The following is an 18,352-nucleotide window of genomic DNA, read 5'->3' as shown; positions in this document are numbered from 1 at the left end:
TATCTTTTAAATATCTGCTGCGTGATTTTTTAACTTTCCGTAGGGCAAGTTATAGTAATCGCAAAAAAATCGAAAATGAAAATTTTTATATATCTTTGTTTCAAAACCTTTTGAAAAAAAAAAGACTTTTTGAAGTAAAATTCATTTAGAAATATTTTGGAAATTCTGAACTTTTTTTCAAATCAATCGTACTGCTTTAACTGCATAGAGACAAAATATCGAAGCGCGTCGCCGTCTTACGGATAAACATTGTTACGGAACTCATAGGAATGTAAACAAAATTGTTACAAAATTGTTAAAATATCTGATAATTTGATGTGCATATGTCTAATGATCATTTTTGACCGCCAAATTCCCGTATCTTTGGAACGACTAGACCTGCCTTCGCCAAAAACTAATCGTCTCCTTATCAATACGAATCGAATGTTTTTTTGAATTATTCAAACCGGTAGATCGGTGTTCCCGAAATCGTCGACAAAAATTTGTATCCGCACACACGCACACACACACATACATACATCTATTTTTTTTAAGGTATGCCAAAATATTCAGCAACCTTTGAAACGTAATGATATATAAAAATTTTAATTTTCGATTTTTTTTGCGATTGATATAACTTGCCCTACGGGAAGTTAAAAAACAATCATTTTCAGTTAAATAAATTAAGCAGTTGAAATATGTAACCTCATGTATTTCCAGACACAAATTTTTGGTTGAAAGTGGGCCAAGATAATTTGAAAAGAGTGCTGCAAATGAAAGAATCGAGATCCCCAGTTGCCAAAAATGTGGTGATCATGATTGGCGATGGAATGGGGATGACTACAATAACAGCAAGTAGAATATATAAAGGACAGAAAACTAAAGCTGCCACGGGAGAATCATATTCTTTGTCCTTTGATAAATTTCCAAACATCGGTCTGTCAAAGGTAAGATTTATTATAATATTTTCGCAACAGTGTCTTTGGTTTATTAACTCGTGCCGCGAAGTACAGCGTACATATATACTTATATACCCTGACAATGTCCGTTTTTTCATCAAATTCCATCTGACCATCTGACGGTTATATATTTTTGGAAGGCCCATTGATTGCATCTTATGGGCCTCAATATTTAAACTAATTGTAATTAGCATTTTGCCTTAAGGCAAGTTGCATTAATTTCTCGATACACATAACATAATCAATTTTATAAATAAGAATTAAGATTGAAAAATCAGATAGACTCATCGATCATCGATCTAAAGATCGGACTAGTGGTGTAGTAATCGGATGCTCCGTTCTCTCAAAAACTCGATTTCTATTTTTGAAATGGTTGGATCTGCCTTTACTAAAAACTAATCAGCATATCTCCCTATCAATAGGAATCGAACGTTTTTGGAACCATTCAAACCGTTGTTACGTGCGCCCGAAAACGTTGATGAAGAATTGTATCCATACATACATTCATACACAAACGCACACACATCCATTTTTTTCTGAGGTATGCCAAAATATTCAGAAACTTTTAAAACGTGAATATATGCAAAAATTTTCAATTTTGATTCTTGGACGATTACAATAATTTACCATACGGGTTGTTACTTAAGGGAGGCCTGACATTTTTCTTTATTAGAAAAGAGGCTCGTGGTGCGAAAAAGGTTGGAAATTACTAACTTAAGCAGTGGTTCGACTTGAGCAACATTAGGTGCCGTTCATTAATCACGTAATCAATTTTTTGAATCATATTTAAAATTAACCTCCCTCCCTTACCTAACATTGCGCGTATAATACGCGGCGTATTTTCTGTACTTAGAAAAATGGTAAAATTTTGTATAATTATTTTTATTTGAAGACTTTAGGTTTTTTTAATGCAGGTAGAAAATCAATATGCGTTATATTTTACGAGACCTCCCGTTCCTCCCCCAAGTCATAGTTCGTGATTTTTTGCCAAACTCTTTCTTCTCCCTTTGAACCAAATATGATTAATGGACATCTCCTTACCATGATTGTTTTTTTGTTATAGTTATTTTTTATGATGATCTCTGACTAATTCGACGTTAGTTTTAATTGAATTTAATTGAAAATCTATATGGAAAATTGTATTTGATTAAATAAAATTAACATAAGTACCAACCAAAATCTTTCGATCGGCTTTTTGAATTGAGAAAAAATATCAATTAATTGTATAACGCCTAGTGCTTAAACTATTATTTTGTTTTTTTTTTACAACGAGTATGCTAAATTTTTCAGAATTTCGAAACTAATAGTTACGGAAATACTAATTCTGATTTTCCTAATGCGAGTTTTCGTAAATTTCACTTGTATCAAATTATTTATTTTGGAATAATTTTTGCATCAAGTTTAATTTGCTATCAATACATCGATAGAAAAAGTACAAGCATGTTTCTGTACGAACGAGAACTTAAAAAAAGCAATAAATTTAGTAGTAGGATCAGGTGCGTAAGATATTAACTTCAATCCAATCCAATTTCATTGGGTGCATAAAAGACTATTTGTAAGGGATGCTCAAACTACTTTTTATTTTTGCAGATATAAATATTTTTAAAGTTAGACTTTCATTCAATATGCCTTTTTTTCAAGCAGTTATATATATATATATATATATATATATAGGGTAGAGCGAGGCTTAAAGGTCCGCCGGTAAAGAGTCCACCATCGATATCTCAAAAACAAGTAAAGTTAGGATTTTTTTTACAACAATATTTGAAAGTAGAGGGCAAAAATGTATAACCAGCCATCACCTTGATTCTCACTTCGTCGCTATTAGGAGGTAAACGGAAATGTATAAATCCATAACAAAAGTATATTTTTTTGTTTTTAGTTTTTTGGTTGTCGATACTGTTTTTTTAGTTTACGATACTTTAATATACTTTTTTAATAGTTTTTGAGTGTAAGTTATTTAATTGACTTAACATTTAATGAGATTTATTGTTATTATGAAGTAATATTTAACACTTATTTATATAACCCCTGTAAAAGCTTACATCTGGGCTGGGCAAAAAGGACTAATTGAACCTTTACCTCGGCAAAAGTGTTAAAAAGCTATTCTACAAGAGATAAATAAAATAGTTATCCAGGCAATTCTGATAAATATTTGTTACGAAATACCAGATCAAGGTTGTATACTGTGTAATCCTTATATGTATACTTATATCTAAAAAAAGTAATAATCTAAAGGTGTAATCCTTGTAAATAATATGCCCATGAAATTTTTATTTTGCATTGATTAAATAATTAAGCTATTATTTTGTATAATTGCTTTAAAATTAAATATGAGATATGACAGCCTGATGGCTGTCTCTTCTCACCCAGCCTATGTAATAAAAAGGCACAAGTAACAAATTTTAGAAAATAGCTAAAAATATATTTCTTTAATTAGGAATTAACTGAGCATTTTACTGAACATAGTTTGATAGTTGTTTGTTTGATACGTGCTAAGTGTTGTGATGTAGTTCATTTAGTTCAGACAGTATAATTATTGAAAGTCAAAATGGACCTTTGTGCCCTGGCCTACTCTATATATACATGCATATAAATAAATCTCGACTGCAAGGTACGTAAAACAGTGCGCAAAATGTATAAATTGTATTTACATAAGTCGACCTAATGAAGACGGAGTGATGTTTTCGTATTTGTATTCAGACCCCGCATTTTAATCAACATCTTTGCATCGAGTGGAAAACACCGCCGTATTGGCAAAACGAGAACGTAGAGCATTCCTTAATTTTTATTTATTGGCTTTATTTAAGAAACTTTCAAATAAATAGATACATTTAAAATTTGAAGTAAATTCACAGCGACTGGCACAGGTACGTTGTAAGCAAGCTATGTATAATCTTAACAAAAATGATGTTGTAATTTTAGTTTAGTTAATGAGATGAATGATACATGAATTGAAATCAGCAAATAGTGTTAGGATTTATATGATTTTCTTAATTGATTTTTTTCTGATTTGACTTAAGACTACGTCGATTTTACAGATAGCAACCCAAACGAATGTCCTTTCTTTATGTGATGTTTTTTTTATTATTGCAATTTCTGTAATACTTTATGAGCGTATTTTTTTACAAAAATCATACTGTATGTAATCTTGATCTAATAATTTGTCAAAAATATTCATCAGCAGAGTTGGCATAACTATTAATATAATATCTCTTGTAATTTTCTTATTATTTATACCTCTGCCAATGTAAAGATTTACTTGGAACTTTTTACTCCACCCACATGTATGCTTTTTATAAAACAAACTGTTGAATCTAGCTTAGAATTAACATACTCCTTATAAAACAATTAAATAACGTATATTTAAAAATTATATTTATTTATTAAACACTAACGAAATGGGCTCAAAACCAAAAAACTACCAACGAGAAAAAATACTATTGTTATGAATATTGATACATGGCCCTTTTTACCTCTTTATAGCGACTTTGGTGGAATCAAAGTGATAACTGGTTTTACATCTTTTGCTCTTTATTTCAAAAATTGTCGTTCTTACTTGTTTTTGAGATGTCGGCGATGAAATTTTTTACCACGGGACCTTTAAGCCCCGTTCTACTCTATAATATTTTAATATTCAATGTAATATAGTCAATTTTTTTAGATAATATTTATAAAAGTCGGTATAAAAATATTTATTGGAATCGTGTAGTGTGAACCTGCAATATAATAAGAGCAAAGCCTTTAAAAAGTTTAATTAAATTAGCATGTAATTTTTTATTGTCTAAATTTGGCTAATTAAGCTTATTCCTGAGTTGAATACCTAACAAGTGCTATAATTGGAGGAGGTTGAATTCATACTTAAAAGTTCCGAATTATTTTTGATAAAAGATAATGTTAACAATAGAATTTTTGGAAAATGGTTTTACCGGATAAAGAAAAAGTTATACGCAATGCTTTTTTCTGAAGCTTAAATATTTTTATTAACTACGTAGTAAACCCCAGAATTGAATATCGTATGCAATATAAAGAAAAAAATTGCTATGATAAACTGAAGACATGTAGTTATTCGTGAATTTAAATTTTACTTATGAGCTCCCCCGTGAATTCGTGTTTTAAGCTTGGGATTTTAATCAAAAGTTTCAGGTTTGATACCAGCCACGGATAGCCTGATATCAAGCAGTAGTGTATTTGGTTTTGCCTTGGAAATATAGATAGCAATATGTTTCTAAGTGGGAATACCCTTTCGACTTTATTTGGGTATTGCTGCAGCTATGAAAAATTCATCTGTATTAGAGAAATTGTAATGATAACTTCATCAAATATAGAAGGACCAACCGTTGGGTTGCCTTCTGAAAAAGTGACGTAGTCAAGTGAAATGACTACAGTTTATAAGGCTTTTATATTCTGATTACTATTCAAATAAATCAAAAAACGATTTACAACAGCGTAATTATTTTAAATTATATTTCCAATGTGAAAAATACAAAATTATATTTAAGAGAATACCATTTGTTACAAATAATCTTTAGCGAACATAACATGTTATCAACGACAACGTGTTTATTTAATCACAAAGTAATCGAAACGAAAACAAATTAAACGTTTTGAAAATTAATTCAATAATAATGTATTTTATAAGTATGATGTGATAAAGTGCACTGATGCCGAACGCGGGCTGATAGGAACTATCGCTTGCCAAAGTGTCAATTTAGTCAATTCGGCTATGTTTGCTTTCTGCTCTGATAACAGCCAGTTAAGGTCTAATTGGCGATTTCATTAAAAATTGTTTAGTAGATATCACACTGTTATTTATTAATCAGTCAGGCAGGCAAGCGGGCTTGGCATATGAAACTGACGTCCCGCGACATATGGACGTCTGCGATTTCCACATGTTCCCGAGTATAGTTAGGGGTGAAAATCTTCCATCGAAAATTTTCATTCATAATAGTAATAATATAAATTATTATTATGAATATGACTGAGCAATGAAATTAATAGGTTAACTTGATGAATAATTTTTTTTTATTGATATATTATTTTCATATCTCCGTCAGGCAGGGGTGCCTGGTATGAGAGATTATGAAAACAGAATGAAATATTTTTCTTTATTTTATTCATTTATTATAGACAATCAGAAATACAAATTTCTATGAGCCTATGTGATCCATTAAATATGACATTTAGAGGTATCTTCCACTGAAGAGATTCCCCTGTAGATAATCTATGTTGCACATCCCCATAGTTGAATACCATAAGTCCATATTGGTATTATTACTGACTTATATATTAGTAATTTATTGTTTTATGACATTTTAGATTTTCTTAATGAAATAATTAATCACTCAGCAGTGATAGAATATATAGTCTACTCTTAGGCAGGTTTATGGTGGCTCTCACACCACAAATCAATGATTTCCTTTCCCTTCCTTGTTTACCATTTCCATTGCCATTAAACACTGTTACGCATTTTTCTTTACGAACTTCAGCTTTCATGTTTTCTAATCCTGCGCTTCAGCTTTCAGTTTCCAGTATTTTTTCATTTCATGTAAGTTATCTATCATCTGCATTCTTCTTCTTCCCTGTCCCTCTAGTCTAGACGTCCTGTAAAAGGCACTCTTTTTGCCGAAAAGGTTCTATCCAATCTTCTTAGGAATTCTTTATTTGTTATCTTGTATGTCCGCTTTGTCTTCTCCGTTTGCCTCCAGCACCTCATTTCAAAACTCTCCAGATTTTAAAGAGTTTTTGTCGGCCTTTCTCAGAATCCACGTTTCTGATCCGTACAGAGCTATGCTGCAAACATAGACGTCAGTTGCGTTCTCTTCTTATATATATTAGCGGACATTCGTCGAATTAAAAAATGGAAAAATATCATTTTTTCTCTATATGTTTCGACACTTAATATGAGTAAATCAGGACAAATTATAATGTATTTCTATAAAGATTATATCAAACTAATAATTCCAGTCCAGCATTGGCCTGTTAAAAGGTAGTAGTGTCTATTTTATTGCTAATAAATTATTTAAAATGTAATTTTCACTTGACCAACGTATTTCCCACATTCGACAATATTCAAGAAATGATTCTTCGTCGTGCCCATCAAATGCTACGATTACGCCCACATTAAAAATTATGTTTTTAATATAATATTAGAAGTGCAAACCTGATAGGAAACATGCTTTTTTATTAATAATAAACTATTTAAAACTGATTTTTTTCACTTGTCTGATCTAAAAACGAGCTTCCGCTAATAATATAATATAATATACAGGGTGTCCTAATAATATAATATACAGGGTATAACAATAATGGTAATAATATAATATAATATACAGGGTGTCTCAAAGCGTGATGTATCGACCTTAACTGTCCTGAAAAAAATTAGAACAAAAATTATCTCATGTTATTTGGAAATTATGAGCTTTTAAGTGCAACCTAGAACTTTGGTAAAATTTTGTCCATTTTCAGTTATTGTAGTTAATTATTATCAATTTCGCTCATTTAAACTTTGGAACTATAATAGTGAATAACATTTCTAAGTTCTCAGTAAAAAATAATAATACAATTTTCTCAAGTTTTCAAGAACTAAACCTCGTCATTTTTAGGTTTTTATTTTTTTGTCGAATTTTTTCAATAATAAAATTATCAAGTATTTTTCTATTTTACAAACCTGCTTAAATTCGTCAACTTTTAATGAGACTTGCACACACACTTCAGTATATTTTTGTAAAGAAGGTTTGCTTAAAGTCGACCGATTTTAATAAAATTAAATTCATAATTTAACAAAAAATCTTAAATCTTTGCAACTTGAGGCAATTAGGTTATTATTTTTGACTGCGGTCGCAGAAATGTTATTCATGGTTACGGTAACAAAGTTTAAATGAACAAAATCAATAAAAATTAACTATAATAACTGAAAAATGGTAATAATTTCATCAAAGGTCTAGGTTGCACTTAAAAGCTTATAATTTACAAACAACGGGAATTTTTCTTCCAACTTTTTTCAGGATAGGACAAGGTCAATACTATCACCCGATTTCGGTTTGACATTAAGTTCAGGAACAGCCTGTATTTGGATGATGAAATGAAGTATATTAAACGCTGGGATATTATTCAAATCTTAGTAATAATGTAAGAATCTATTGCATGTGATTTCTTTGTTCAGATTTTAGAAAGATCAGTTTTTATAATCTATAAACTTTATCTACATCAGTCAGAACTTATCGATTTTTATAAGCTATTGTGACGAGTTCTTAATGACATCATCACAACATCTATGTAGATGACAACCCAAACGGTTGTCATATTTGATGTACAGTAAGAGTCCATTAATCCGGCACGCTCGGTACCGGTTTCGGTGCCAAACTACTAAAAATTTTGGACTATCGGGTGGTGATTATAAAAACATTTATTTTATTAATTAAACTAAAAATAAAGTATGCAAATACACATAACAAAGTTTATTTTGCATTTTATATAATGTTCATAGCACATAGATATGTAACATGTAACTAGAGCTGAACAAAAGATAAACCTGTTGAGTGATTCTGATCAGCTACACACAGTCGACATTTAACAACAGTCATTGAATTTAATTCAACAGTCCTTCTATAAATCAAAGCATATGAAATTTTAAGTAATTTCTTGATTCTTGGGTTAAATCAAATATGAGTAAAAGAAAAATATCAACAATAGTTCTAGAAACTAACTTTTATACTTTCGGCTGGACTTTGGAATTTTTGGGTAGACTGAGGCATTTAAAGGATTTTTTGTACTTAGACTTAAAGTGGTAAAGAAACAGTATATGCGTGATGCCAAAAAAAAAACAATTCCGAGCCCTTCCGGATGATATTACACTACTTCGAAAACTTCTGAATAACTTTCGAGCGTTTTTATTAACTATAAATACATACTTTTAAAGAAATCCAAAAGTTTACAATTTTTCGGATCGACGCCGGACTATCGGGCATTCTAAACTGTTGGGTGCCAGATTAATGGACTTCTATTGTATTTATTATTATAAGGCTTACTGTATTTATTATAATTACTACTGCATTTATCATAATGATTTCTGCGCTTATGAATTTTCATTATAATAACATATTACTATCTATATTTCTAATTGTAAGTGGAAACCGATATCACATCACTATCAGGGTGTACTAGGCGGGTAACGAACCTGGATCATTTGATTTTTTGATTAAAAGCTTATAGCTACTAATAGCTTAACCACTAGTCTTTGGGAAAGCCTTAGTTTATCAACTATGTAGATTTTGCTGATTCTATTTCCCTTCGATATTTCCTATTCTGTCAGCACTAGCCTGTACCTACGCAGCCATTTATGTCAATAGGTATTTCCTAGTGATTTCCGATTAATTCCATATCGCATTATGATCGCGCACAGGTAACGCATTTGATCGACTGGTCGTCATGTAGTCACGTCATTAAAAGAAACATAAGCCCCTTAATCATGTTGGAGTCACCTGCGAATACTACACTATACACCCACACGAGCTTTGCATTTCGATACATAGAACGTAAACATTAAATCAAGATGTCGATAAGGAGTAATAGTGGAATGTGTTTACGATAGGTTCAGTACAAGCATTTATATTTTATTATTACATGGTGACTTCCAGTTCTGTAGGACTACCTGCTCGTTAAGAATTTTTCTCTAGTGAGACAACTTCATAAATAAATTAATTTTCGACTTATTGTTGCATTAAAGACAACTTCTATTCGGATGATTTTCATCTGATGGTGCATTTTTTGCTTTTCTTTGATGAAATATTTTAATATTTTTACTGTGTCTCCGGTACATTAGTAGGGGAACTGGGTACGGTTGCGCCAGGGTACGATAATGACTGCCGTCAAAGGTAGAAAAATAATGTATGATTCTTCGAACAAGTTTCCATTACTGCTTTCATTTAGTGCCTTACATTAACAAGATCTGTAGTTTTTATGTTGGAATTCTTTTACTAATTAATAACTGAGAATTGTATACAGATAGATCACTTTGATTGCTGTAACTTGATCATTAATAGTTATTTACTAGCAATTAGTTTTTACTTAGATATTTTAGCTTAGTTATAATGATTTTCAGTTTTCAAAAGTGCCTGTTGGGTACGGTTGTGACAAATTTTGCGGGTACGGTTGTAACATGTATTTCTTGTCCTTTCGGGTGAAATTTAACTAAGACGAAATAAGAAAGAAAAAGAAAAATGAAAATTCAGTACAAGAATAATAAAAGATTTCACAAAGAATTCTTGTTAACTTATTGTTAGATATTTTTTTATTACTAAGCTTATACATATGTTGTGTTTTGCTACATATTATTGTTATTAACCGCAATAAAAGTCATTATATACAATTATGTATTTATTATATCTTTTGGTTTTTAACCTATTTTATGCTGTCACAACCATCTCCCTCGCTCTTTTCATATATGATTTTATTTTTTGACTAATCCGTCGTATTTGAGGACAGTTTTTCAGGATTTTCATGTAGACAAATGTTCAAACTACCATTTAATATACTTGTCTCCTAGCTCAATTTTTAAATTATTGTTGATCAAAAATAAGTTTCCAGTCTTCCTTGCTGGTGCATGTAGCATTTAATATAATATAATCGGTTGTGCCTTTTATATATTTATTTAAAAATATTTTTAAGCTAATTTGTGACACAGCTCGTGAGATGATTCATATAATTTCAACGATCCTATTATATAGATTTTTTTAGTTAACTTTAGCTTTCAATAGGGACATTTTAATATAAAATACTGGAACTGCTGGAATTCTCATAAATTACAAAAAACTATTACTCTTGTAATTTAATATTTATTAATTATTGTTGTTTCTTATAGTTTATATATCTAATTTTCACATCGTTACTACGAAATGGATTAATAAAAGCGAAAATTATTAAAAATTGAATTATATTATTGGCATTGGCAATTATATTATTTGGCAAATATGCAATAATTATATTAATTTCACTAATTTGTGATTAATATTATTGCTAACCTAAGGGAATAATATGAAACATTTTTTTACGAGAAGTTAATAGGAAATTTAGAAATATACTATATTACAGCTTTAATATTTTTTTTTGTTCGTCAAATTGCAATTACAATATGTATTTAAAATACAATATTATATCGTGTAAAAATATGATGCATTATTATGTTGTGCAAAAATATGAGGTATTATTAATACTAGCCTAGAACTATTCTTGTTAAATTAAACTATTCTTTATCACACTAAACGTTTTTTTAATAAACAACTATAAAATAAATTTAATGATTAATTTTGATTATTTGAATGAAATGCGTATCGAATGCGTATCGCATGTGGTTGATTCGTTTTTCCAATAGCTTGAAAAAAAAAAACTTTTCATAAACAAATATTAAATGTTTGAGAAATATTAAATGTTTTCAAATAAATTAAATAAATACTCTAACATTGTCTAATACTTATAAGAATTAGATAAACTGAATTGCAAAGTTAAAAGTATTTATTTGAAGTATATTATTAAGCCTTAGAACTTTAGCTAAAAAAAATTAGAATTCAATTTATTTTCGATATTCAAAAAAAAAATTTTTTTTCTAAAAGCAATCGTTTCGTTAACACAAGCAGAAAGTTTTTTGAATCGTTCAAATTGGATGCTTAGTTCTCTCAATAACTGCCATTTTTGCACATTTAGCTCGGTATCTCTTAAACGGCTGTACCTGCCTTTGCCAAAAACTAATCACCACTTCACCCCGTCATCAAGAATTGAATGTTTCATGGATCATTCAAATCGGATGTTCCGTTCTCTCAAAAACTCGATTTCTATCTACTCTTTGCTCCGTATCTCGGAAATGTCTGGACCTGCCTTTCCCAAATACTAATCAGCACATCTCCCTATCAATAGAAATCGAATGTTTTTTGTAACATTCAAATTGGTTGATCCGAGCGCCCGAAAATGTGGACGAAAAATTGTATCCATACGTACAAACACACACACACACACATCCATTTTCTCTGAGGTATGCCAAAATGTTCAGAAATTTCTTGAGTCTTCAAAACGCGAAGAAAAGTATAAATTTTCAATTTCGATTATTGCATGGTTACAATAACTTACCCTACCGTAAGTTAATAAGGGTTGGTGATAAAAAAAATAAAAACTTTGGGTTTACTATATGAAAAAAATTAAAACAAAAAAATTCGTCCAAAAATTGATAAGAATCGGTAAAGCCGTTTCGGCGACGTAGCGGTCGCCTAGCAGAAATTAGTCCTGGGATTAATGCAAACGTTCTTATAAAAAAAATTGCGCTTTCCTTAATTTTACTAACAATTTAAAAGAGGCGCCACTAAGCTGTCAAAACAATAACTTTTTTGCATAGATTTTTTGCCGATTAAAATGATATAACTTTTTTAGACCATAAAAAACAATAACTGAATGTCCTCCTAATATGAATTTATTGTATTAAAAAAAAAATCAGTAAATAATTATAATTTGCATTGTAATTTCAAAAGATTTAAAAATTTACATGTTAATCGCGCGTAGGACTTTGCATAATAATTCAAGAGACGTCAACAAGTTGTGGAAGTAGAGTTGTTTTCTTTAGGTTTAAAGTTTTGAACAACTTTCGTTGTTATCTAATTATAAGAATAACAGTGCAGAGAAGAGTCTACATGATTTCGAAAGACAAACAATAACTTCGGTAATAACAAAGGTGAGAAGAAGTTGAATTTGTTGATGCGCACGCTACTGCGTGGATGCAACCGTCGATGTGTTCGGTATATAAAGAAACACGAGCTGTAAGCTCGCTTTGTTTGGGCTTTGAGCTTTTATCTGACACAAATTACTCGTACTACACCTGTGGTAACGTGCGCAAAAATGCCAAATACTATCTAATATCGACATGAGCACACTTGGAAACTTTCATTTGTTCCTAATTGTTTTGGCCGCAATTTGCCAAAGCGGCCAATTAAGTGAACGAGTTCCGACAACGAATCGTGAGTTCATTTATTTATTTAGTGCTTTGAATATATCGAAAATTTATTTAAATCTGCTAATCGTGTCGAACATAGCTGTTGGGTTTTTATCATATTATTAATTAAAATTTTTAAATATTGTGTGTGATATAAATATGTTTTAATATTTCTAAAGTAATATACAAACTATTATAATGATGAAATATACATATTTGAATTTCAAATGAGCGCATTTGTAAGAGAAATTAATTAAAACGTTTGTTTATTAGTGAATAAATTTGGTTGTGCTTAGTTTATGCAAATATTTAGTTTATACATACACACACAAATACACACGCACACGTATAATATATACATATATATATATATATATATATATATATATATATATATATATATATATATATATATATAGGGTGGTTTTTAATGTGGACATTTTCGAATTTTTTTGCTCCCAGGGGCTCAAATGCTTTAAAATTGATAAAAAAAATCCTCTTAGCTCTTAATACTGTCTTTTAGATATTGCGCAATTCAATCAAAGTTTTGTATGGAAATAGCATAAAAAAATTTTCAAAAATTTAAAAAATGTTCAACTTGTACAAATGTAACAAAACAAATTTTAAAAAACGTATTTTGCAAAGCGTCGAATTTTCAATAAAAGATGATACAAATTGTCACTTTTAATTCATTTGTCGCTAAGTTATACCTAAAAAAAAACATTTTTAAAATTTTTAAATTTTTTCTATGCTATTTCCATACGAAGCTTTGATTGAATTGCGCTTTATCTAAAAGTTAATATTAAGAGCTTATACTTACAAAAAAAATCTTATCAATTTGGAACAATAAAAATTCTAAAATGTCCATATTAAGGATCACCCTAATATATATATATATATATATATATATATATATATATATATATATATATTTATATTTATATTTATTTGAAATATGTTTCAACGCCGAAAAAACTATCAAGATATATATATATATATATATATATATATATATATATATAGGGTGGTCCTTAAAATGGTCATTTTAGAATTTTTATTGTTCCAAATTGATAAGATTTTTTTTGTAAGTATAAGCTCTTAATATTAACTTTTAGATAAAGCGCAATTCAATCAAAGCTTCGTTGCTCCCAGGGGCTCAAATGGTTCCAAATAGATAAAAAACAATTCTCTGAAAGTTTTAGCTCTTAATATTAACGTTTATACTTGTTTATCTACGGTTTAGATAGAGCGCAATTCAATCAAAGTTTTGTATGGAAATAGCATGGAAAAATTTTCAAAAATTTTAAAAATGGTTTTTAGATGTAATTTAGCGAACTAATGAATAAATAAAACACATTCATTTGTCGCTGAATTATACCCAAAACATTCTTTTTTAATTTCCAAAAATTTTTCCATGCTCTCATATATGTGGGTGTGTATTTCGACATAAAGTTTTATGTCATCATCAGTGAGTTTTAGATATAGTGGATTACATCTATTGACGTACCACTACCATTTATACGCAATCTTTTCTTTAACGAAGAGATCTTTTTGTTTTAAGTAAAATAATTGAATAAAGCAGAGCATAACTATGCATAAAACATGAATAATTTATATAGATTATAGAATATTTTTGCAAGATTAAGTTGTAATTACGATTGGCTCCGATTGGCTAATCGTAATTTAGAGAAAGTAAAGAGAAACAATTCGATTTTAATTTTTTGAGAAATTGTAAATTTTTGAAAATATTCGTTTTTTTTTGATAATTTTGATAAAATATTCTAAAATTTCAATCAATAATTTGGAAATTAAAAAAAAAACGATTTTATTGCAAAATTCTAAAAAAATCTCCTATGCCTTCATTATATCTTAGATTCATTAGTTTTTATAGACTAGGTTGTCAAATATCTCCCTTCCGCCTTTTTGTATTATAAACCAATAGCAAAAAAGGCGGAAGGGAGATATTTGACAACCTTATATGTACAAATACATAAGTTGTTAATAAATAACGCTTTTTGCTCATTTTAATAAGCACTTATAAAATCACAGTATTTATAATAATCTATTTGAAAATATTTGAAACAAATGTTATTGATTTTTTGAATTTTTATTTGTTAATGATTATTTTTATTCCTTAAATGGTTAATTACTGTACGGAAAGTTCCAGCAATTTGCTTTAAGCAGGCACAAGGCCATGCACCACTTAAATTTATTTTTGCGTAAAAATTAAAAAAAAGCCCAAAATCATGTATGATATTCTAAGAGAAATATCTATACGTTCAAATTATGAAATATTTAGTTTATTTATATAACTATAATTTTTAAGATATTTTAACGCGTATAAAAAAGTTGTGGAGGAGCTGGGATTTGAACCCAGGACTTCCCGCATGCGAAGCGGACACTCTACCCCTGAGTTACACCCCCTTCGGAATAAAATAATATTTTCGCAAATGTGAATTTTCAAAATGTGTCAAAAAAATGAATGCAATGCGATATTAATATTTGAACATGCACATAATTTTGTTCGTGAAATAAAAGATTATTCGACATGCAAATTCGAAACAAAAAAAATATTTAGATCCATGGTGCGAGAGCTACTGCAATGCAAGATTTCCTTGCCCTTTCTCGCCTATCATTCCCATTCTCACTATTTGCTCCCCCCTTCACTTTTTTCATGCACTTTCGTTTCCGAGCGTACTTTTTTGTGGTGATTTTTCTTTCTCCAATGATAAATTTACAGTGCTTTCAAGTGCCTCTTTGACGAGCCATTCTACATACAGGTTGAATAGGAACGCTGACATTACAGCATCCTTGCCGCACTTCTCTACCTATGCCAACGCTCTTTGTATCCCCCTGGTTAACTCGAACCTTTACTTTCTATCTTATATACAGATTCTGGATCAGCCTTCAATCCCTCCAATCGACGTTAATAGATTTTAAAATTCCCATGAGCTTACTCCAGTTGACTCTATCAAAAGCTTTCTGCCTATCTATAAAACAGAAGCATATGTCTGACATTATTTTCAATATTCCAATAGCGTTCCTGGTGCCTCTTCCTTTTCTGAAACCAAACTGGTTTTCCCTCATGTGCTGCTCGATCTTATTCTCGAATCGTCTCGTAAGGATTTTGGCCAGAACCTTTCCTGTGTGCAAGTCAAACTGATTGTCCTGTGATCGCTGCACGCTTTGGGCTTTTTCTGTAGAACTACCATCGTTACATCCAGAAAGTCCCTTGGTCATTCGCCCGTTTGATATATTTGGTTCAATAATTTGGTCAGTTTCCTTAATTAGTTATCGTCCGTTGGTTTCTTTCTTCTCATACTATTTACTGCCCTCTCAAATTTCCTTTTCAATAACGCACGGTTCCTTGTCGTCTTCGTTCACTTCTTTCTCGCCTTCGGTCTCAATATTATAAGGACGATTTTCTTTATCGTACAATTTCTCAATGTATTCTTCCCACTTGTTGAGATTTTCTTATGGTCAGTCACTCTATTTCAACTATCGTCTTTCATTTCATATATTTTTTTGCTTTTCCTTTCAGTCTAATCCATTTCCTTTGTTGTTTTTGATGTTCCATTATTCTGTTGCACGTTTCGTGCATGTATTTCATATTTGGCATATCCGTTTCTCGCCTTATTCAATTTTCTATATATCCACGGAATTGTATACTCATACCTTCTGCGCTCATTCAATTTCTTTATCATCTTCTGGGTTATCCACGGCTTCCTAGCTACTTTTTCTAGCCTTTTGACGTTGTGTTACAATGTTTCCAGAAGTACACTTTTTACCTTATTCCAATTTGTTTCTAAAGCCTCTTTCTAATCTTTCATTGCGCAGAATTTTGTCACCGTTTCTCTCCTTACTTCGACTCTGTTATTCCTCAAGTTTTCCAGATTCCATCTCCGTCTTCTTTTACAAAGTGGTACATTGTGAAACCGTCCGATTTGGTTTGGTTCACTCTGTGCTTGTCATCTTACTTCGCTCAGTTCCACGACGTCCACTCTGCACTTGTCCATTTCTCTCTTGAGGTTCTCCAGTTTTCCTGCCTTCATCATTAACCTAACGTTCCATGTTGCTAACCTAAAAGGCAAATTGACCGCAGATTTGTTGCTACTTTCGATGGCTTTCACCTCCATAGTCTTCACCCAGAGATCCGAAAGAAATGTCATTACTCCGGAATATTTTACAGAAGAGGAAGTCACCATTGGAACCATTTTCTTGTAGAATGCTCTCACGCCTACTCTGGGAAGAATGTAATGTGGTAGTATTCTCCTTTTCTTTTTCACACTTTCTTTTATCTCCGAAACGGCTGGAACTGCCTTTGCCAAAAACTAATCAGCCCTATCAAAAGAAATCGAATGTTTTTTAAACCATTCAAATCGGTTGATCTGTGCGTCCGAAAACGTGGACGAAAAATTATATCTATACATACATACACACACATAAATCTATTTTTTTAAGGTATGCCAAAATGTTAAGAAACCTTCAAAACGCGAAGAAATGCAAAACTAGACTCAACTAAATCTTGCCAGTTTAAATAAATATTTTTTTAATTCTTATTTAAAATTATAAAAACACAATGGGTCATAAAATTTGTGCTGCGCATACAAATTCGAGTTAAATAGTTTTATTTTTTCTTATTAATTTATTGTACAATTTTATGAACTACCTTTATATGATTATTTATGTAAAAAGAGAATCACTGAAACGAAGGTGCCCTTAAATTAAAATTAGTTTTTGTTATTATTTGCCCTATTTGATTCATTATAAGTTTATTTTTAAGAAATATCAACATTGTATAAATCAGTTTATTTATAAGTTTTTCATTTATGTTGGACAATGTAAAAGCATTTTTAATATTCACTTTTTTCTGACAATGAGTTACCACTGCAGAATTGCCAATGTTGACAAATAACAGATAAAATGAATGTTGAAAAATACTATCAAATATTGTATTCATTTTACTAATTTATTAACAATATATTTGCTTTTTTCAGGAAATAATGAGGGAGCAAATTTTCTGCGTGAAGTTAATAAGGAATATAGGAATATATCCCATATTACAGCTCTATTATCGTGGGAATTCAGGTAAAACTAATTTTGTCAACTTTCTGTAAGGTAAGTCATAGTACGCTTTAGTGATTTCTGAACATTTGGGCATCAGAGAAAATGGATTATGTATGTGTGTGTATGTACGTATGTGCGGATACAATTTTTCGTCGACGATTTTGAGAACACGAGCAACCGATTTTAATTATTTAAAACACATTCGATTTGCATTAATGGGACCATATGCTAATTAATTAGTGTTGGCGACAGCAAGTCCAGCCGTTTCTAAGATACTGTCAAAAAGTGCACAAAATGGCAATTGATGGTGTGAAGAAATGATTGATTTTTAATGAAGACGGATCAAAAAATTTTTCCAAACACTTTAAATATT

At 30.4% G+C, this 18,352-nt stretch overlaps 1 protein-coding gene and 1 non-coding gene across 2 annotated transcripts in view; one reads left to right on the top strand and one right to left on the bottom strand.

The window, feature by feature from the left end:
- The first annotated feature begins 738 nt into the window (after nt 1-738).
- The window catches only part of LOC113378775 (alkaline phosphatase 4-like), a 23,953-nt gene continuing 6,339 nt past the window's right edge, over nt 739-18,352 (top strand). The window contains exons 1-2 of the mRNA XM_026619369.1: nt 739-926; nt 17,910-18,000. Of these exons, the coding sequence (XP_026475154.1) occupies nt 753-926; nt 17,910-18,000 (265 nt within the window). The 5' untranslated portion in view covers nt 739-752. The remainder of the gene's footprint in view (nt 927-17,909; nt 18,001-18,352) is intronic.
- Nucleotides 15,265-15,336, bottom strand: Trnaa-cgc. Its single transcript has one exon. It is a non-coding gene; the product is annotated as a tRNA-Ala (tRNA).

Source organism: Ctenocephalides felis, unplaced genomic scaffold, assembly GCF_003426905.1.
Source record: "Ctenocephalides felis isolate EL2017-DRISC unplaced genomic scaffold, ASM342690v1 CF-g0.4_SCAFFOLD_01886, whole genome shotgun sequence".
Lineage (NCBI taxonomy): Eukaryota > Metazoa > Arthropoda > Insecta > Siphonaptera > Pulicidae > Ctenocephalides > Ctenocephalides felis.
Note: the sequence above shows the minus strand (reverse complement) of the source record. Positions and strands in the feature narration are given on the sequence as shown.